Genomic DNA, 21,894 nt, shown 5'->3' with positions numbered 1-21,894 from the left:
TCATTTTAAAAGCGACGTCCTTTGTCGAGGATTTTCTCCTCTACTGATTTCCAGTGTTACGTCACTGATTTGATTTTAGCCTTAGTATGCAAATGAGCTCTATGGTGTAATAAGGACATTGTCCGTTACCTCTTTGCAGAAACCAGGGTGTTGCCATTGCTTTAAAGAACTCATTTGCATATGGACAATGTCTCAGTAAGCAGAGGGTGACCGTATCCTATCCACCTGTGGTCATGAGCTTTACTGATCTCTGTCATTTCCTTCCTTTTTTTAAGGAATAATTTTAAGCTAAGGCTTTGGGTAAAATAAAAAAAATAGATAGCACTAATAGACACAGCTAACATTGTAAGGTGTTATGTCAGAGAAATTGTAGCCTTGATGGCACTTGGGTGTGCAAATTCAATTTTCTAAGCTAAATTTTAAAATATATATATATTGCCGTTTGTTAAATTGCTTTTTTCATTTACAAGATGTCGTGCACTCTTAAAAATCAGCCGTATGAAATAAACTTTAACATTTCTCCGGTCATTTACTTTCTCCCTGCTCCTGGAGCAGAAAGGCAGCCATAATGCTAAAGTAACTTTATATAGGGAATGTACCATATATACTCGAGTATAAGCCGACCCGAATATAAGCAGAGACCCCTAATTTTACCACAAAAGACTGGGAAAACCTATTGACTTGAGTATAATCCAAGGGGGGGGGGGGGGTGTATATCAGTTATAGTATATAATATAGTACAGTTACAGAAAAGCTGTAAACAAGCCGGAGATGGATCACCAATGGCAGTCACTTCAAGTGGATGGGTTTGAAAACTGACTGTTGGGTTTCCGTCCCCTGTCCAGTTTCTCGGGTCAGAAGACGGAAACCGGCTGGATTGGCTAAAGCGGACAAGGGAGCAGGGGTGAACCCGCCCTAAATGACCTCTTTGACCATAATCAATTGTGTTGGGTTTATCAGTTAGGGTGGGATCTCACCTGCGCCTGGTCTCTGCTTTGTGGGTTTCTGTCTTTGGCCCGAGAAACTGGACAGGAGACGGAAACCCAACAGTCAGTGTCCACCCGTGAGCGTCTTGCGCCTCTCCACGGCGAAACAGTTTTTTTTTACTGGACACAAAATCCTGCATGTCCGACTGTGTCCGGTTTAAAAAAAAATGGTTTCGCCGCAGATAGGCACAAAATGCTCACGGGCGGTCACTTTGCAAACCCATTCAAGGGAAAGGGTTTGAAAACTGACTGCCGGTTTCAGTCTCCTGTCCAGTTTCTCAGGCAGAAAGCGGAGAACGGGCGCAGGTGTGAACCCGCCCTTAGTGGAATTTTATCAATGACTTGACAATCTTCAACAGAGCCTCCAACGTAGAGGTGAACGTAGTCTAAGATGGCAGATAAGTACAATGCTTTTCTGTTAGCGGATCAAGGAGACGCCTTCATGAGCACAAACCCCTAACCCCTGAAGGCAAGGGCTCGAGAGGTCCTGAACGTGACTAAGCGCACTGTGAAATTTGCATTTCTCATTGGAGTCTTAGGCACCGACCACAACTGCATCACGGTTTCCATTTGTAACGGGATTCATGCCGCAGTGTTGGAGCCGATGAAGATGAAGAGAACTTATTAGGGGATCTCTTGTGCTCCTCGGTTGTGCCCGTCCTTTCGCAGCTGCATTTTCTCTATGATAGTGAAAAAAGTTCCTTGAGAAATATCTGCTGTAGAAGCGAACAGAGCCTTAGAAGTAAAGTCACTTCACTATGTCCCTACAATTTTCCTTTTCCAGCGACTACAACCAACCTAAATGATGTTATTTATAGCCACATAGTAAAAGGGGTCTTTCATTTGACAATGTCAAGACTTACTACAACGTAATACTTTCTGAGCCCATGAAATAATACAGGTCTCTATTAGGAATAATGATGGCTCTTAGAAACATTCACGTGCTACATTAAAAGTTTAACAAACCTCACTTGCAACTTGTAACAGGTTCTCATTGTAGACCAAAAAAAAAAATTACGAAAAAAAGGTCAGAGAGACCCCCGCATGGTCCGGGAGCTCAGGTTACATCGATTTTAATACGGAGGCACATTACATAAGACGTCTATCCCTCCCTATCTAAACAAGGACATAACGCAGAGCACACTCTCCTCTACACACAGTTCCGGCACAGGAGACATCGGGAGGTAAGTGATTCGCTTCTTAGTTTATTAGGAACGTTTTATTTAACTCGCAATGTGCTCGCGGTAGACCTAAGAGGAATAGAGAAAGAACACCATAAACAAACACTGGCAGATTTCATCTCGGCATTAACTATAGCCACATGTGCTGAGCTCCTGGAAATGAGAGCCGGCAGGACCGCGAGAGGCTTTCAGGAGGAGAACGCAATGTTAAGCAATGGATTGTTACATTTACCCTGCAATACTAAAAAGTATAAGTTTTACGAAGACGATTGTATCGGTCCCAAGCCAATGGGTAATGGTGGGAATGTATAGGATGGTCATGCAGCCATGGATCAAAGACAATACTACAATGGAAGAAACCTTGCAATTCTCCACACTCCAAGGAGCTACCTACACCAGGTAGATCTCCATGATTTAATAGGAACAAAGTAAAATTAGATTAAAGATATAGAGACTGGAGCATGAATATGGTCATCATCCAAGGTCCCCCCAACCATGGAAGAGGTCCCTTTGCTCCCACCACTTCAGCAGGGATGAAGAATTTTGCAACGAGCCAAATAAAGAGATTAACATGCACCGAAATTGGTCTTAACTTGTCGGTTGTGCTGAAGACATGAGGAGTGCCAGCTGGCTCGGCTATCAAACCCTATGACACTTAAGGAATCCCTCCTTCCCAACACCAACACTTCAGTACAAGGATGTGCGGAGCATTTTCGACTAGGTCCTTGCTGGAGTGAGACAACGGGAAGACGAAGCATTCCTCTTCTAGGCTTAGGCTTACGGACGGGAAGACATGAAGCAGCCTGCTGAAGATTCCTGATAAAGTCGCCCTCCGCAGCCCCTTCTGCAGGGTAGAGCAGATCTCGGCTGCCTCTGTAAAGGTTGGTTATACATGAGCGCCGTCTTATTTTTGTAACACTTAAAATGTTTAAAAGAGGGAAAAGAAAGTTCCTGGATATTTATCGCACAGGCACATCTGGAAGACGTTAACCCCTTCACAGGCAGCAATAGGGGCATAAGACTAAGGTATAGGACTCGATCTGAGGATGCTATTCCAGCCCTCACTAACTTGGGTGTAATAGTGTTAGCTGTCAATGTATAGATTATACCGCAGACACAAGTCTGATGACCATGTGACTTACCTGACTCTATAAGACTGGACAGTTCCAAGAAATTCTATACGGATGGAAACCAGAATGGAGTTAACTTTTTGGATTGTATTCTGACTCGGGATGTACAGTGCTCATATATCACCTAATATTCCTCTCCACATCAGCCACCTCTGCAGCTGTTGTGAACTACAAGTCCCTGAATGACATGCTGGCAGATCCATGCGGTCTATATTAGCTGGGCTGGCTCTAAATCATTACATTTATTACATATACAGTCCTAGCCTTCTTTTTGGCTCTCACGGACCTATAGCTTTATGTGTGCTACAGATGTTGACAACCCTCCAAGGCCTATCATTTTGATTTGTATTAGATTTTTGGGGCTTTTGGCTTGGGAAGCTGTGACATAACTACTTCAATGAGATCACTGAGTTCCCCCCTTCAAAAACCAATAAATATGAACAAATGCAAAAAAGTATCAAAACATCTGTTGTGCAATAATATTAATGGGCAGGGTAAGGCGGCGTTACAGATATCAGGAGCAGAGAATGTCGTCCTTTGAGACGAGCGATGTGCTACAAGTCTGTAATTCTTTGCAGGCGGCTACGTTGTATAAGCGGCCGTGTAATGTCACACTTCGGACTCCTCTAAAGGTCTCTTCTGTTTATCCAAGAGCTCCCTTGCGCACATGTTGGTTCCCCATAGATTCCCTCAACACTGTGCTTCTGTTTTTTGCTAAGAAAGCCATACAGACAGGCCTCTGCCGTGTCACCTGTCAGTCACTTTTCACTTCACGTGATCTCTTTATGCTTTAACATGTCAGCCTGAAGCTGGGGCTTTGCGGTAAATTCTGGCCGCGGTAAAATTGTGGGAAACCGCAATGTGATCTCAGAGTCTCCCTATGGAGTTGACTGCTGAAGGCAACACACAATTGTAAGAATTCCAGCCGTGTCTATTCCTTGCAATTGTCACATAACGTCTTACGTACAGGGCCAACCATAAGATAGGTGTAACCTGCAACTCTATTGCAACCTTTAGCCTTAAAGATGAGCTTAACGCTATTCTATCTCTATAAGGACACGTTCGCATTGCTGATTTGCGGTGTAGATTTCAATATTCAAGTTGCGCCTCGACTAGATACGACTTTAAAATCTCTATTTCGGAAAAACCATTGACATGTGGTAACCAGAATAGAAGCTACAGAGAGTAGTAACATACAGAAATCCGAAACTTATCAGATTTCCGCTTTTGCAGCCGATACTTCAGTCCAAAAATTAGGAGTGTGAACATGTCCTAATAACATTCCCAAAAGGAATTAAATTGCTCAATGCAATGTTTGTAGCGATTCCCATATAACCGCACTACCAAGCAACAAGTCACACAAAATCAAAGCCAGACGGCATGAGACTGCAGTAGCACATACGTCTGTCCTAACCAGCACGTACGTCTGTCCTAACCATGGAGGACCCGGGACGTTCATAAATAAGAATACCCCGGACAGGAGCTGTGCAGGGGCTAAGTGGTGATGTGTAGGTTATTATATAAGGTCGGACAGGTTAGAAATGACTATTCTGCTCCACTGTCATCCCGTATAGACAAGGGCTCCTCCGCTATACCATATGGGAGTGATTAAAGGAGTATTGAGTAAAATGAAGGGATTGTCACCAGTTTTATGCTTATCTTGCACTTTCCATATCTGCAGGAATGGATGTGGGTTAAGAAGTTATGATAACAGGGGGGTGGAGAGAGATACAATAGAAACAGATGCAGATCTGGGCTCACATCAAAGAGTCTGGGCCATAATCTAGATCTCCTAGAAAGTGCATGTGAAGAGAAGGGTGCACGTAAATCACTTTTACTATGTGCTCGCGGTGCAAAGGAATAGGCAGGAAATTACCAACATGTCAGAAATGCCCATATATTCTGTATTATCGCATACTGGGAGACTGGATTTAGGGAAAGGGATGGTAGAAGGAGAACATAAATCCAGAGCCAATCCACAGGTTATCTATTCTGGGCGTCTTGCAGAGGTAGTAAAATATGGCTTCATTTTTTGTAGGATATTTTCATTGTTTTTTTGTATTCCCATGCAATGTAGAGAGGTTTGCATTCCTAGTTCCCAGGGAGCGTGTGGGCTGTCATGTGGGTGTTGCTGTCACAGTATATATTGTTGGGTAAAGACCTGCTCACACATTATCTGCCCATAATGAGCACTGATCAGCTATATAATAATTAAAATAGCACCTTTTTTGTCGTCCATTATGAGAGTCTGTCCCACAAATGTTTATTCGCCCTCAGTGTTGGACTGGCATGCTTAGGGCCCAACTGTAAATTTCATTCTGGGATCCTACTATACTAGATTACAAAGTTTGCAAATTCCTAAAATATTGCTATTTTTTTCCAGCAGTTGCTTGTTGTCTCGGTCTTGCCTCTGTTTCTATTCTGGGGCCCTGTCAGTAGCTGCGGCCTGGGCTCTTGCCAAGAACTAGGGCCCACATAGCTCTGGGAACAAGAGATGTGTCCACACAGTACCAGGGAGCGGAAAGATGTTATTGGGGCCCCTGCAGTGTGATGGAGAAGACGGGGCCCAGGGAGGAAGGATACTAGATACCCCGACTCTGCACCTAGATCTCATCTCAGTCACCCAATGTGTCTACAGTATATGAAGATAAAGGGCTAATTTTCTAAATAATCCGCCCACTATATTATACTGATATAGCCTGATTGAGAAGCTGCACAATAAGAGTCTGAATGAAGTGCAGCGAGTGTACTGTGTCATGCAGAGACAGCTGGGGGCCCCACCATGGTCAGGGGCCCAGTGGGGGATTCACCTGTGGGCCAGCCCAAGCCAGTTTGCCCTATGTGATGGCGCAGTAATGTGGGACTACACTGTACGCCACCATCTATGTCAGTCCATAGAAGTAAATGAAGTGATGGTCACCACCACTCCATTCGCACAGGGAACTTGGGGGATCCTCATTCACATTCCCAGTACTACGACCACCACCGATCATACATTACCTCTCCTGTCTAGGATATGCCATCACTTTGCAATAAATTGGGACCCATCCCCACAGGTCCTAGGAACGAAGGGGCCTGCAGTGCTTGTTCAGTACTGCATCACCTCTAAAATAGTGTGCAGGCCACCTTTTGCACACCTAGAGGGTTAGGACCACCAACTGCACGGAATATCTAGGAGACACCATGCTAAATCCAAAGTATTGTGGCCCCTTCAATGGGGAGACTGCTGTTATACATGAAAAACTTGGAAGGAGACCCTTCAGTCTCAGACTTGGCAGCGGTTGCACCCCCACCAACCATAAAGTGATGTAATTTCCTAGCAATACCTCTTTAACGCATAATAGAGAAGAAATAAACCAGCATCTCTATCACATAAGCATTAAATAAGCTTGGCTTGTACACAGCAGAATAAAGCAGACGGCCTTCCAAGCCTGCTATATACCTGCAGAGCACATTCCTGTTTATACAATACACTTGGCATGGATGACTTTATACTCAACAGAATCCAAACAAGGGGAGAAGTTGGCACATAGTGTAGGAAGATGCAGACTGTTCGCCCATGTCCTGGGTTAGAGCCTGAGCCAAACAATGCAGGCTATTAGTGCTACAGGAGACAGGGCCCGGAGTATGGATACGTCATACACATGGCAGCAACTACAAGAATCAAGAAGCTTTTGTGTCCTGCTCACAGTGTTATATACAGACACTAGGCCTGCACCATGTTATGTATATGCACTATAGAGGAAGAGCCTGACAAAGATCTGGACGTCATCTGGTGGGTGACAGATCTTTGTTACAGCGCAGACAAAAATCTGATGTGGAAGCAGATTTAGAAATGGCTTTGTAACCACATCCAGACTCATCTTAGTCAATCTAGTCATCAAAAGGAATTTTTTCCCCCTCACTTGGTTAAATAAATAAGGAGATTGTAACTTTTCACATAGGTATTCAATACTGCATGTAATGGTGGCCATACACAGAGATGAACATCGGCCATAACCATCAATTTTAGTCTATTTATTGGAGCAATTTTAGCCGTCCTCCAACTGCAGATGTAGCAAGAAAGAGGGAACATGTTGGATTCCAACATGGCCAATCCTAAGTCTAGCAATGTCTTATTTTCTAACGCTTTGGCTAAAAGTTATTCCTTTGCTTGGTTTCTCCCCTGTATAAGTCTCCATGCAGACAACCGTGCAGGTCCTATATTTGGCTCTGCCCATTTATTTCAATGTATGGGTCAGTGAAAACCATGGATTGCGCATGGATACCAGTGCGTAGCGTTTTTACGGACCCACAAACTGTGTACAGTCGTGTGAATGAGGTCTAAGACTACATTCGGACCACTGATTTTGCAACTTGAGCGTGATGCAAAATCTACTACAAAAATTTAAACGGTAGCAAAAAAATTTCCTACGCAGATTTATATCGGTGGTTTTCAGCAACCAGAAAAAAAAAGCATCTGCCTCCCATTGAAATAAGGTTGGGTGAACTTATCCTGAGGTGTGCGTCTAAGGGCTCGTTCACATCTGCGCCCGGGGACTCCGCTTTCAGGTTTCCGTTTCCGAGTGTTGTACGGACTAAGACTTTCTATCAGACCCAAACATCGCACTGCACAGAACTAAATGAATGCTCAGATGAGCACTTTCCCCCCTTTGTTTTAGAACTCAGTGGGGTCTCGACCCATCAAGATGTCTGCCATGTTGCAATTGTTTTTGTAAGTTTAAACAACGCACATATCTAACCCCCTGAGGACATTACCACCACCCCTTAGAACGCAGTGCTATTGTACATTATGGCGGACTTCTTCATGGTAGCATTGGGACAACCCTAGGATCCAGAATGGGAAAGTGATCCGAGCTGGTAGAAGCCTATAACATGAAATATGTAACATGAAATGTTTGTATGTAAGTGCAAAACCTTCTTCTACTATGAAATTCTCTGGAGTTTTTATAAGTACTAAAGTTTAACAGCAGCTCATAAATTTAGCTTGGAGGAATTCTGCTGAAAAGCCCAACATTACACAATAGCAAGAGGGGTCTACTGCGGCCAAAATAAGTAACTCTACCTTTCTCTGTTTCAGTTGCCTGGGTGAAGATGGAAAAAACCTTCTGGACCTTTGGCGTGTTGCTAATATCTCTCGTACCTTCCGCATACTGCACAAACAGTGACTTGCAAAGTCGGAAAGGAACTTCAAAAAGAGTTCCCCGTTCTGCGGACAATGGCGATGCCAATGATGGTAAGCGGTGCGGTTACACCTTCATGGTCCCCCAGCAGAAGATCACTGGGCCTATATGCGTCAACACCAAAGGACCTGGTGCCAATAAGGAGCAGGTAACCAGAATGGATTTAGAAAATCTTAAAGACGCTTTATCTAAGCAAAAGAGAGACATGGAATTGTTACAAGTGATAGTAGACGTGGATGGAAATATTGTGAATGAGGTGAAGTTACTGCGGAAAGAAAGCCGCAATATGAACTCCCGGGTCACGCAGCTCTACATGCAGCTCCTGCACGAGATCATTCGCAAGAGAGATAACTCTCTCGAAATTGCTCATCTGGAAAATAAAATCCTCAACGTAACGGCGGAGATGCTGAGAGCAGCCACACGCTACAAGGAGCTGGAGACAAGATACGCCTCACTAATAGATTTGGTCAATAACCAGTCGTCCATTATCGCGCAGCTGGAGGACCAGTGCCTGAGAATTTTCTCGAGGAGGGATCCGCATGGCTCGCCACCATTGGTTCAAGTGGTGCCGCAGCATATCCCAAACCAGCAGTACACTCCGGGATTAGGGGGCAGTAATGAGATTCAGAGAGATACAGGATATCCGCGGGTGAGAGACAGCAGACAGCCACCACAAACACCGGCACCCACCGCCAGTCCATTTAGAATACCTCCAGTCACCGTCATCAATGAAGGTAAGGTAAATATTAGAGAAGGTTATGGGGTGGAATCTCACAGTTTTGAAGGGTAATACAAATTTTGATAGTACAATAGAGCTCTGTACACAATCAGCAGCATGTTAATGAGCACAATGATGTGTAAATCCCATAGGACAACTATTTGTGAAGACTGGAAAGACTCAAACTAAGAAGAGTAACCAAAAATAATTAGAACTATCCCAAATATAGCTAGCTGCCAATGAATAAAGCGAAAAGGAGTGTTCATCGTAGTGTCAGTCAAATTAACAGGCAAAAAGTCCTACAAGCCCGACTTGGTCACCCAACAGACCCCCATTATAGTAAAATCGGGTCCCTCAGGATCTGTTCAAGTCGTCATTTCTGGCTGTTTATCTGTTCTTCTGGTCCTGCGATGGATCAGAAAAATGGATAGGACAGCGAAAATATGAGCATAGTGTAATGCACTTAAATGTGTTCCTTGTTCTTGAATGAGTCCCCTAAAGAGGAGGGTGTCCTACCTCCTTTGAGTTCCTGCCCAGCCTGACAATGAAGAGTTTGCAGCATTGTCCTTTACTGCATTCTATGTTGTGCCTTTATATTGCAGCACAACCTGATAAGTGGAGGTGTTATTCAGGCACTGCACCATTTGGCTTGGAGAAAAAAAATGGACACCACTGTGAAAAAAAAAAGGTAGACCCCATTATAGTCAAAGTGGTGGGCGGATGTCCACCATGGGACAGATGGAAACGGTCATAATTTCCATTGCTCTGCTCCTATGACAAAGCAAAACAACGGAAATGACTATCATAGATGTGAACGGGGCACCTCAACAATCAAGCAATACCTTACCATGAAGTGCCTTGTAGCCTATCTATCTATCTATCTATCTATCTATCTATCTATCTATCTATCTATCTATCTATCATTGCTGGGGGTCTGGCTGCAGTTTTTGACAGATATATATATATATATATACAAAAAAAAAAAATAGTGCAGTGAATGCGTATAAACATAAATCACGCTGGAGATTTTCTGCAGAATATTAGATCACATTACAGTCTGTAACCCGTCCAATGCAAACAACTACAGAATGATAAACCCGAGTAAAGTCGGAAACGGTTTCCAAAAAGTTCCTCAACCATGGAAAGTATTTCTAAGGAAATACTTTACACAATTTTTTTTTTTTTTGCTGCTGCATAATATCAGGAACATTCTTAATACCCTGCAATAAAATATGTGCACCTGCATAGTGAAGGGAGATTCACATGACCTTCCCAGGTGAAAGGTCACTTAAAGGGTCTGACTGTCTGGAAAAGGGCTCAAGAAGAGTTAAAAACTATCCCAGTTATGAATACACGATATACAGTATGCTCTATTACAGTGCAGACGTTGAACCCTTTTCCCTGTAAACCTTCCTTGTCCAAACAGGGGGCCGGTGGTAAATCTTGACGCAAGAATAATGCGCAGGGAAAGGAAAATGGTGGCTATAGGAGTCTGGGTCTAACATGCAAAGAGACGCACCTGCCAGATAAGAAGCAACACAGAGAAGTCAGTCATTCCTAGTGATACAATGTTGTGCGGAGAAGTATGCATTGTGTGTACATTCCCATTCATACACATTGTACATTCGGCCGCTATAGTGTATAAGCCTGGCCTTATGGCTACGTATACAGTCCTGGTAGTTTTAGGGACATACAGGCTGGTTAGAACAGGGATCCTTCCCGAGACCAGATTCCAGCTCTGTAGCAAAGTCACATTCTTTCTAATCAACATGTCCTAGTAAGGAAGAAGGTTTTGCCTGAGAATTTCCAAGTCAGCTCCTCTCCGGCACATCATGTCGGCAGGGATTATGTCGCCGCCATGTCAGTAGCAGAGCATGGCTTTGTTGTGATGGGGCTGGACACAGAAGCCGGCCGACAGGAAGCCGTAGCTTAGCCTGATGCAATTTCAGCTGCAGCAGTTTAACAACATGTCACACAGATTACAGCCAGATGTGAACGCGTCCTATTCACCAGGCATGGGAACTGACAGCGACTCCACAATAAAGTCATTCTCTAATGTAGGATTGGACTGGTCCTAATAAAGAAAGAGGCAGGAAAGAGGGGCGACTAAATTTAGAAGCGTCCCCGCATGATGTCCTGCTATCAGGAAATGGAGTTTGGATGAGGACAGAACGGTGACATCTGAAATGTATAAAGACATAAAAATAGCTAATGCTCCGGCTGGCCCCAAACCAGGCATTTGGCAAAAGGAGCAGGAATATGTGATTCACACCAACAGCCTGCAGATCCTACATGCTGAAAATTGGACCGACTTCTCATAAGCCCGCAGTAGGAGCCATCCCAATATGCTCTGATAGGTAGTATAAAACCCTATAAGTGAAAACCACCCCCTTATACAGGCCAGAAGTCCCAAGAGATTGTCAAGGCCATCCTATATTAGAAAATATGACATTTTGGGAAGCAGCATGGCAGACGGCTGCTCCATACAACCGCCTCTTACTGCAAACGTGCCACGAGGAGGAATCGGGGGCTTCAATCCCATTAGAGTGATCAGAGGTGACCAGAACATACTTCACCTCTGCGGATGTGTGGTATATATGGATTGGGGCACAGATACAAACAGTGAGTAGCAAGATCCCCCTTGTGATGGCTGCAGGCAACCGGTATCACTTAAAGGGCTTTTGGCATTATGAACGGGAAGAATGGGAGCCCCTGCGTGCGTCCATCCCATCCCGTCCCGTCCCGCCCCATCCCATCCCCCCCGTGATTATAGGGCCAGGGCACCTGTGCAACTGTTGTTCCATTCATTTCAGTGGGCTCTGGCAGCCCCAATATCTGAGCAGTGTTTCGAGATGCGCCGACCCAATGTCCCCATCACATGACCAGGATGGGTTTTATTTAATGGAAGTAAACAATGAATGTTCCTTTTCAATAACTGCAAGCGGAGATCCTAGAAGCCATGAAGAATCGATATACTATATTATACTATAGTATACAGGCAGTCCTATCTGCAGGCGGCAGGATATAAAGCAGGAGGACCTCAGCAGATTGATGTGTAATTCTGCAGGAGAATATTTAGCATGGAATATTATATAACACTTCATTATACACAAAATACGTATTATAGACTGAACCGTTAAAGGGTACCTGTCATAGTGAGCCCGGCATCTGATCTGCAGGTAGCATGTTAGGCCCAGTTCACATATGCGTTCAGTATTCCGTTTGGGGAGTCTGCTTGGGGACCCCCTGGAAGGGAATACCGAAACATTAAAAAGTAGTTAGCTAAGAAACCACATGGATCCCATAGACTATTAATGGGGTCCGTGTGATTTCCGCACAAAACATGCGGAGAGAAAAGTGGTGCTTGCAGTACTTTCCTCTCCGCATGATTCATGTGGAAACCGCGCAGAAAACACATGGACCATTATAGTCTATGGAGTCCGTGTGGTTTCTTAGCTAACGGCTTTTTAACGGTATTTCATTCAGGGGGGGAGAATCCACAAGCGGACTCCCCAAACGGAATACCGAAAGCAGATGTAAACCAGGCCTTACACTATTCAAATCTGCGCTAAGAAGTCCATTCTTCTGATCCACTGGAGGACCACAATGGAAAGATGAATACTGGACCATATATGGCTATAACGGGGTCCTTCGGGTGAACTTCAGCTGTGCATTGTTTTGTTCACTGAAATCGCTGGATGAGAAAGGTCAGGCGGGTGATTTCTGATTGATCTGCCGCAGATGTGAATGCAGACTTATAGTGTAAGACGAGCTGAGCACATTGATATACAGCATTGTGCAAAAAGATCCAGTACAACTTGTATTTTAGTCCCTTTTTTGCTTATAAGCCCAGTAGGTGGTGCTACTCAGACCGACAGCCTTCAGTGTTTGACAGTGTATGCAGATATAGAAGTCAGTCACTGATTAGCACCGCCCACTGGACTCCTAAGCATAGAAGGAGCAGCCATTTAAACTACTATTATAAATACACATCAATCTGCTTTATATCATGTCGCCTGCAGATAGGACTGCCTGTATAATGTGACACGCTCCATACAAATTGGGGCTATACACAATTTTAGTTAAAACTTAAAAATTTTCAACATGGCTTAAAGGGGTTTGTCAGGAAGGCCGTTTATAGCGGTGCTCGTCCATTTCATTGATCACGTTGCATGCTTGTAGCTCAGTCCTCTTCAGGAGAATGGGGCTGAGCGGCAACACCCAGCACAGCCGCTATACAATGTATGGTGCTGCAGCCTCTTCAGATAGCCGATTATAGGTTGCCCGACACCGATGATCAATCCTATGGGGATGGAGAACCCCTTTAACAACTGGATGTCAGAAGGATTGATGTCTTTCTACACATTACCGTCGGAACCATCCATCTGACTGACACAGGATCAGCCAGCGCCAACCTAACGTGGGTGGCTTTAGGTTTTTATGGCAGAAGCGCTCCCCGGCACATCATGTCTATTGTCCCGCTGACTGCATAGGATTAACATGATTAACTACACATAATCTATAACACATGCTGCCGACACGTGAAGTGCTGGTCTACACACATGAAACGTCCTCGGTATAGAACTTGCAGGGAACAATCCACACGGCATTCCTGAGCCGGTTACTCTCCCGTATTTTAATAATTAATCTTCGGAAAAAATAATTCACAAGATTGTAAAGATTAGCACTATTGTTTCCCCTGCCTGAAATGTCATTTGTCATCTAGACACGGTCCCTGCCCCACTTGCAGGCAAGACATAGCAAAATGAAAAAAAATAAGCTTTATCCAAAGGAATGAAGTATGCCACGTCAATATTCAGAAAGTCATCCTGGGGATCCTGAGGGGCCTCACAGAAAGTGCGCTCCACAAAGACTCCAATTCCTTCCCAACAAACAAAAGTCTCTGTTTTCATTGTAATGGTGCATGGTGTAACAGTCTTGCTGCAAGAACAATCCCCGGACTAAACAACAAGTTACACATCAACAGCAAAGTATGCCGACTGCGGGGAGGGCTGAGCACACAGGGCCAGGTATGGCCGCCTGCTCCGACAAGCACAAAGGACTCCATGGGATTGCCGTGGATAAGATTTCCAAATTTTCTGTATGAAAATTTTCTGTATGAAAGATTTCCAAGATTTCTGTATGAACTCTTAAAGGGTTCCTGCAGATGGTTAGTTCTGGTCCGGGAAACAGGGTTCATATATCAGCACCATTTCTCAAATTGCACTGTGTCCGGGGCTTGGTCTGACAGTATCATAATTCATGATAGGACTACGGTCCCCTCGATGGTAGTCCTGCAAGGAGGCCATGACTCATAGTACCATAGATATCTAGGAAAATGTGAGGCTAGGTCTCTACAACAGAGCGTTGTCTGGGAAATACAGACAATAATATATGGACCGTATTCTCTGGACTGGAACTGCCTGTGTGCAGAGACTCCCGCACATACTAGAGGGGTCCCTGCTGTAGATAAAGTCCTACTTTATGGGATGACCGCTGTAATCTGGAGAGAAACCTATCACTAAGTATTTCAGTTCCCTGCAGCGCCACCACAGAGGAAACTAAGAACTGCACAGTCCCCATTCAAATCAATGGGGTTGCCTGGGAACTAGTAATGCAGGACAGGAAAGGTCCTCCAAAGCAAGAGGTTTAATATAGATAGCGGCACAACACTGAGCTCTATAGGGCGGGATTATTAACATGGTCCATCATGAAAAGCCAAACTCTTATAACCACTCTGTATAGTAGCCATTTGTATTCCCTGAAATATCTCTGCATTTCTTATTAGTCATTGTGTTGCCTAAAGTTGCCAAATTCAGAGCAGCGGTGTACTGTCAGACATTTAAGTCAATATGTTTTATACATTTGTAGTATTTTCTGCTCATCCTGACAATGGAGCGCTAGGAAAATACTGCAGCAGTATACAAGATACTACAGTGGAGGTATATACCATTGCAATAAGAGTAGGATTTAGGATGCAGAGCAGCTTTCTATATAACTTCTGAATCCTCCTTCAGATCAATGATCTTTGGGCTGCTGGTGGTGGTGGGAACCTACGTCACATCTGCACATGTGAATGTGCCTATCTATCTATTCATCTCTCTTTATTCATCCATCTCTATCCATCCATCCATCCATCTCTCTCTATCCATCCATCCATCCATCTCTCTCTATCTAAATAGATTTGTGCACCCACCATGACCAGTAACAATTGTCAAGTGATCCCTAGCTGGTGTATATTGTGAGGACGCGTTGCCTTCTACTTTGCACGTTATGTGATACATCTACCATTGACTCAACAGGTCCTTTCAGGGACTGCAAACATGCAAAAGAGTCCGGATTTTCCAGCACTGGAATTTACTTGATAAAGCCCAAAAACGCCAATAGTCACATGCAGCTCTGGTGTGAGAACAGCCTGGATCCCGGCGGCTGGGCGGTCATACAGAGGAGGAACGACGGATCGGCCAACTTTTTCAGGAATTGGGAAACTTATAAGGTAAAGCTGTTGACTTCTTTTATGGGATTACCATCTGTACAGATCTCTAGTATACCTCGGGTTACTATTCATTATACGCCCAGCACCACAATGTATGTAGAGTGATGCTTATTCTTTATGGTATTAGACAATGCATGGCACCTGATAAAACTATGCCATTTTTTAATGAAGACTATGCACAGACCTACAGCTATCTAGAATAAAAAGTTATACAAGCCACAAGCTGGAAGACTACTTAATAGTAATTTTTTATATGCATGACAATATAAAATAAAAAAACCCACGATAGATGAAAATAAAATACCACCGCTACAACTACTACTAATGCTTTACACAATAAGACACCAAAGAAATACGTTGCACTTAATAAATAGTTTCTATCTACAGAAAGGCTTTGGAAACATCGATTCGGAGTATTGGCTGGGCCTAGAGAACATCTATCAACTAACAAACCAAGATAACTACAAGCTGCTGATAGAACTGGAAGACTGGAACAACAAAAAAGTCTACGCAGAATACAGCAGCTTCCGACTGGAGCCCGAGACAGATTACTACAGGATACGGCTGGGAACGTACCAAGGGAACGCCGGAGACTCCATGGTCTGGCATAATGGCAAGCAGTTTACCACACTGGATAGAGACAGGGATTCGTATGCAGGTGAGACAAATATTGCATGTGCTATACTCGTAATGAAACACGAATCACAGAAAATACACAAAAACCTAAAACCCAACATTTCCTCCACTGCTATTCTACTTTGACTTCTATCACAATTAAACCTAAGAAATATATAAAGGAATCTAGATGCTCAGCCATGTCCAGGCCCTCACTGTCCAATGTCTGCCTCAGACTTGCTGCAGCAGGAGCCTCCCCCCTCTACTATGTCTGCAGCAGGAGCCTTCCCTTCTACTATGTCTGCAGCAGGAGCCTCCCCTTCTACTATGTCTGCAGAAGGAGACTCCCCCCTCTACTATGTCAGCAGCAGGAGCCTCCCCCCTCTACTAAGTCTGCAGCAGGAGCCTCCCCCTCTACTATGTCTGAAGCAGGAGCCTCCCCCTCTACTATGTCTGCAGCAGGAGCCTCCCCTTCTACTATGTCTGCAGCAGGAGCCTCCTCCTCAATGTCTGCAGCAGGAGCCTCCCCCTCTACTATGTCTGCAGCAGGAGCTCCCCCCCCCTTTGCTAAGCCCAGCCCAATCTAGTCAACCACCAACTTGATAGAGCAGATCAGCAGGAGTTAACATCTGTTCTCTGCAGACTTTATACGAGCATGGGCAACTATATTTCTCTCTCCTTTTTTAGTTTAAAGGTTCTTTCGAAACCGTAATTTTCATAGTGTAACATGACATATCCAACAATAACCAGAACCAAATGTACTAAATGTATAAATCTGTTTCCAGGTAACTGTGCACATTTCCATAAAGGAGGATGGTGGTACAACGCCTGCGCACACGCCAATCTCAATGGTGTGTGGTATAGAGGTGGCATGTACCGAAGTAAACACCAAGATGGCATCTACTGGGCAGAATACAGGGGCGGCTCCTATTCTCTCAAAAAGGTCCAAATGATGATCAGACCAATAGAGTGAAGCACAAAGCAGGACAATGATGGACGGTGCTCTGCTCACACCGATGGCTCCCGTCATGAAGGCTTTTCATGATACTGTTGAGGACGTTTTATTCAGCTTCATCCATAAACTGTAACTCACGAAAATGTTAATAAGAGGAACGCTGGACATCCCTCCATTTAAAGGTTACTATGTATTTCTGGCTAAATATTTTATTGGATTCATGTAAAGAAATACGACATGGCTTCTGGTGCTCTCCAGTCAATGATCTGTGAGTAACTCAGAACGCCTGCATAATAATGTAAGAGGAGATGTACAACATATCGGTTTCAGGTACGCAATATGGCAACGATTTACCTGTGTGAATTGTGTGTTATTTAAAACTCAGTGCTGTCGATCAGGCTTCATGAACTGACACATCACCACGATGTCCTGCAGGACTCACCGGGGCATCAACCATGACCATGGACAGCCAAGACTTACAAAAGTGAATGAATCAGACTCCGTGTCCAACCATACAGATGATATGACGTGTAAAATATACATGATCCCGCTTACTTTTGTTTGTGGTTTTGTATGCGCTTCAGTATTGACATATTTTGCTTACAAATCTTAAGCCATGTTCACATCTGCAGTTGCAGCTATCTTCAGCTTGGCACTACCTGGCAGAGACTTATCTTCCCGAGAACATAAGGAATAGTCAGGGCAAGGATGGCTGACCCTTCTCTCCTTGGCTATGTCTGTCAATGGTTTATTCCTCTCCTCCCTCCTCCATTTCATTTATAAGATAAGATAAAGATAATCCTTTAATAGTCCCACCTTGGGGAAATTTCAGCGTGTTACAGCAGCATAGTAATACAGATACAGGATAATACAGAGTAATATGTTACAGACGTAGACACAGATAAGCTGAGAAGAGAAGATATACTAGGAGTCCATGGCAGCTAAGGAAAAACAGAAGAGAAAGAGGAAGACCTCATGGTCATCCTCATAATCATTAGTTCTCTGTGCGGAGAGCTCTTCGTTTGGTCTGATGTAGATTATACAGCCTGGTCGCGGTTGGAAGGAAAGACCTGCGATAGCGCTCCTTCTCACACTTGGGGTGAAGCAGACGGTCGCTTACAGTGCTGCCAAGTCCCATCAGGGTCCCATACATGGGGTGGGATTTGTTCTCCCGCATGGAGGTCACCACAGACAGTATCCTTCTGTCACCCACCACCTGTACTGGGTCCAAGGGGCTCCCCAGGACAGAGCTGGCCCTCCTGATCAGCCTGTCAAGTCTATTTCTGTCCCTGGTTGATATACTGCTTCCCCAGCAGGCCACACCGAAAAAGATGGCTGAGGCAACCACAGAGTTGAAGAAGGCCCTAAGAAGTGTCCCCCGGACTCCGAAGGCCCTCAGCCTCCTGAGCAGGTAGAGTCTGCTGTGGCCCTTTCTGTGCAGCGCCTCCAGGTGATCAGCCCAGTCTAGTTTATTATTGAGGAGCACGCCCAGATACTTATAGGTCCTGACTATCTCAATACATGTTCCTTGGATCTCCACCGGGGTCGGAGCACCTCTCCGTTTACTAAAGTCCATCACCATCTCCTTGGTCTTCCCAGCATTAATCCTGAGGTGGTTCTGCTGGCACCATTCAACAAAATCCCGGTTTAAGTCTCTGTATTCCCTATCATCGCCATCAGTGATAAGGCCGACTATAGCAGAGTCATCGGAGGACTTCTGTAAGGAACAGCTGGATGAGTTGTGCCTGAAGTCAGCAGTGTACAGTGTGAAGAGGAATGGGGCAAGAACTGTACCTTGAGGTGCCCCCGTACTACAGATCACAGTGTCAGACACACAGTCCTGGGCTCTCACATACTGAGGGCGGTTTGTCAGGTAGTCTAGGATCCAGTTGGACAGGTGATGGTCCACACCACCAAGGTTCAGCTTCTCCCTCAGTAGCCCTGGCTGAATGGTGTTGAACGCACTGGAGAAATCAAAGAACATTATTCTCACAGTGTTCCCGGGTTTCTCCAGGTGAGAGAGAGCTCTGTGAAGAAGGTGGATGATGGCATCATCTACCCCAATGCCTGGCCGGTAGGCAAACTGGAGGGGGTCCAGAGCGGAGCTCACTAGGGGGCGTAGGTGTGTCAGGACCAGTCTCTCTAGGACCTTCATCAGGTGGGATGTCAGTGCTACAGGTCGGTAGTCATTGTAGCCCATCGGGTTGGGTTTCTTTGGGACTGGTACCACGCAAGATGTTTTCCACAGTTGAGGTACCACCCCCAGCTTCAGGCTCATATTGTACATGTGCGTTATAATACCACACAGCTGGTCACTGCACATTTTAAGAACTCTTGGCCATTTCATTTATGGGCCTATTCTGCACTAGGCCAGCTGTATGGGGACACTTCTGATGCCAGTACCAAACAATGCACCTGTCCTTACATAATGGCTGCGACCAGTATGGCACCTCCCTTACATAATGGCTGGCCACCAGTACGGCACCTCCCTTACATAATGGCTGGTTATCAGTACTGCACCTCCCTTACATAATGGCTGGCCACCAGTACTGCACCTCCCTTGCATAATGGCTGGCGACCACTATGGCACTTCCCTTACATAATGGCTGGCCACCAGTACAGCACCTCCCTTGCATAATGGCTGGTTATCAGTACTGCACCTCCCTTACCTGATGGCTGGTTATCAGTATTGCACCTCCCTTACATAATGGCTGGCCACCAATACAGCACCTCCCTTGCCTAATGGCTGACCACCAGTACTGCACCTCCCTTACCTGATGGCTGGCCACCAGTACTGCACCTCCCTTACATAATGGCCGGCCACCAGTACTGCACCTTCCTAACATAACGGCAGGCCATCAGTACTGCACATCCCTTGCCTAATGGCTGGTCACCAGTACGGCACCTCCCTTGCATAATGGCTGGTTATCAGTACTGCACCTCCCTTGCATAATGGCTGGCCACCAGTACTGCACCTCCCTTACATAATGGCTGACCACCAGTACTGCATTTCCCTTGCACAATGGCTGGCCACCTTTAACTCCCATTTACATCAATGAAAACTGAACTGCAGTACTGGCACTCATCCACTATACACATATAGTACACAGGCCAGAGGCTCCTCTGATCAGCTGGACTCTGTATGGGATACATGTTGGTCATCCACTGATCAGATTTTTATCCCTATTCCAAGGACAGGCCATAAAAAGTAAAAATCCCTCGACAGCCCCTTTAATTTATTTGGAATATAACAGGAGGTGTCAGGAAGCCTAAGGTTATACTCTCATGCAGCAGATTTCTTACAGAATTTTCTGTTACTGTCTCATTCAGGTGAATATGATGTGCAAAAGTCCACGGGTAAAGACCCTCATACTATAGATTTTCAGTTGCAGTAATTTCTGCAACTAATCTGTCACATGTGAATTTACCCTGAACAAGTAACCAGCAGATTTAAAACAGAGGTAAATCTTTCTAACCAGGCACATTCGGCACCGCTTTTTTCCATATTAACCTCCTGATGTCAGCAGATTTCCCATATTAACAGTCGAGGAAGGCGATGGTGCCAACTGGCTGAAACAGGGACCTCCAGCTAATAAAAACATAATGTAATGATATGCACATAAAACTGAGCAGCGCTTCATCCTATAGATGTTTATATATACTGTGTCCTATAGCAACTGAGCACATAAAAGTCAGTGTGCAAATGAGTAGTGTAGTAGTGACAGCCAAAACCTACTCTAAGCAGTTACCTGTATGATGCTTCTAGGAGAATAAGAAAGCTAGTCTTCTCCCAAGTTCTTAAAACTAGGTTAAAATTATCTTCTCGAGGTGCAACGTACATAATAGCGGCAAAGTACGGGCTGCAGGAATGTACTGATGCACATTGTAGACTGTAAGGTCTGCAAAATGTCAATTTATTTAGTGGATTTCCACTGTGCTTCAAGTTCAGGGGCCAATTTGTAGCCAATCTACATGTTGGTATTACTGTGACTTATGCAGCACATTGTCTGGGTATTTCATCCACTGTGCAGGGGTCCTTAAGATGCAGAATAGCCCCGCTCGCTATATAAGGGGGGTGTGAAGGGAGAGTACTCACTGGGCAATAGGCGAGAGCAGAAAAGTAGCCACGACAAATGTGCAACTGTGTGATAGGCCAAAGGCAAGCACCATTCTGGGCATATTGAAGATAGAAAAGGAGTTTAGGGTGCAACATTTCCACCTCCTATTCATTTCATCAGGGCTCATGGGAGTAAGAAATCCGACAACAGCAGTAAGATTTCAGAGGTGGATTTTGTAAGGTGGACTCCATTGCAAAATCTGGCTTGTGAAGCATTTAACAAATGTTCCAAGCCCCCATCCCTGTTGCTCCTAGCCATGACAAAGCTCAGTAATCTCCTTTGCTAGCAGTTTTCCCTTCTGTTGCACCCATGATCTAATGCCGGTTCATCATATGCAATGATATAAAGTTATTCCATACAATATGACTCGCCGGGCTACAACTATACCAGACTAGAGTATAAAAGCAATAGAATAAGGCTTGGTACGGATGGTGTGTGTCTGATCTTCGCTCTGCAGCTGAAATATACATTGTTCTCATTCCGGGAAGCAAATTTCGGAAGTTACAAATCAC

General features: G+C 44.8%; 2 protein-coding genes across 4 annotated transcripts in view; one reads left to right on the top strand and one right to left on the bottom strand.

Annotated features, from left to right (window-relative positions):
- The window catches only part of RALGPS2 (Ral GEF with PH domain and SH3 binding motif 2), a 111,993-nt gene that overhangs the window by 32,496 nt on the left and 57,603 nt on the right, over positions 1 to 21,894 (bottom strand). The window lies entirely within an intron of this gene.
- ANGPTL1 (angiopoietin like 1) lies at positions 2,120 to 17,810 on the top strand. Of its 2 annotated transcripts, none has more exons than XM_075287456.1 (5): positions 2,120 to 2,189; positions 8,378 to 9,214; positions 15,501 to 15,694; positions 16,082 to 16,352; positions 17,095 to 17,810. In XM_075287456.1, exons 2-5 carry the CDS (start codon positions 8,392 to 8,394, stop codon positions 17,280 to 17,282), a joined length of 1,476 nt encoding a protein of 491 aa, XP_075143557.1. In that variant the 5' UTR covers positions 2,120 to 2,189; positions 8,378 to 8,391; the 3' UTR covers positions 17,283 to 17,810. The 2 variants fall into 2 exon arrangements, with proteins under 2 accessions (XP_075143557.1, XP_075143558.1); XM_075287457.1 differs by lacking the exon at positions 2,120 to 2,189 and adding an exon at positions 2,687 to 3,048.

Source organism: Leptodactylus fuscus, chromosome 9 (genome assembly GCF_031893055.1).
Source record: "Leptodactylus fuscus isolate aLepFus1 chromosome 9, aLepFus1.hap2, whole genome shotgun sequence".
In the NCBI taxonomy this organism is placed as follows: domain Eukaryota; kingdom Metazoa; phylum Chordata; class Amphibia; order Anura; family Leptodactylidae; genus Leptodactylus; species Leptodactylus fuscus.
Note: the sequence above shows the minus strand (reverse complement) of the source record. Positions and strands in the feature narration are given on the sequence as shown.

What these genes read in the sequence shown, in the direction of transcription:
- ANGPTL1 (XM_075287456.1), top strand. Translation starts at nt 8,392, where the DNA reads ATGGAAAAAACCTTCTGGACCTTTGGCGTGTTGCTAATATCTCTCGTA. An exon ending in AGTCACCGTCATCAATGAAG is followed by an intron (nt 9,215 to 15,500) that starts GTAAGGTAAATA and finishes TTGACTCAACAG; the next exon opens with GTCCTTTCAGGGACTGCAAA. An exon ending in GGAATTGGGAAACTTATAAG is followed by an intron (nt 15,695 to 16,081) that starts GTAAAGCTGTTG and finishes TTCTATCTACAG; the next exon opens with AAAGGCTTTGGAAACATCGA.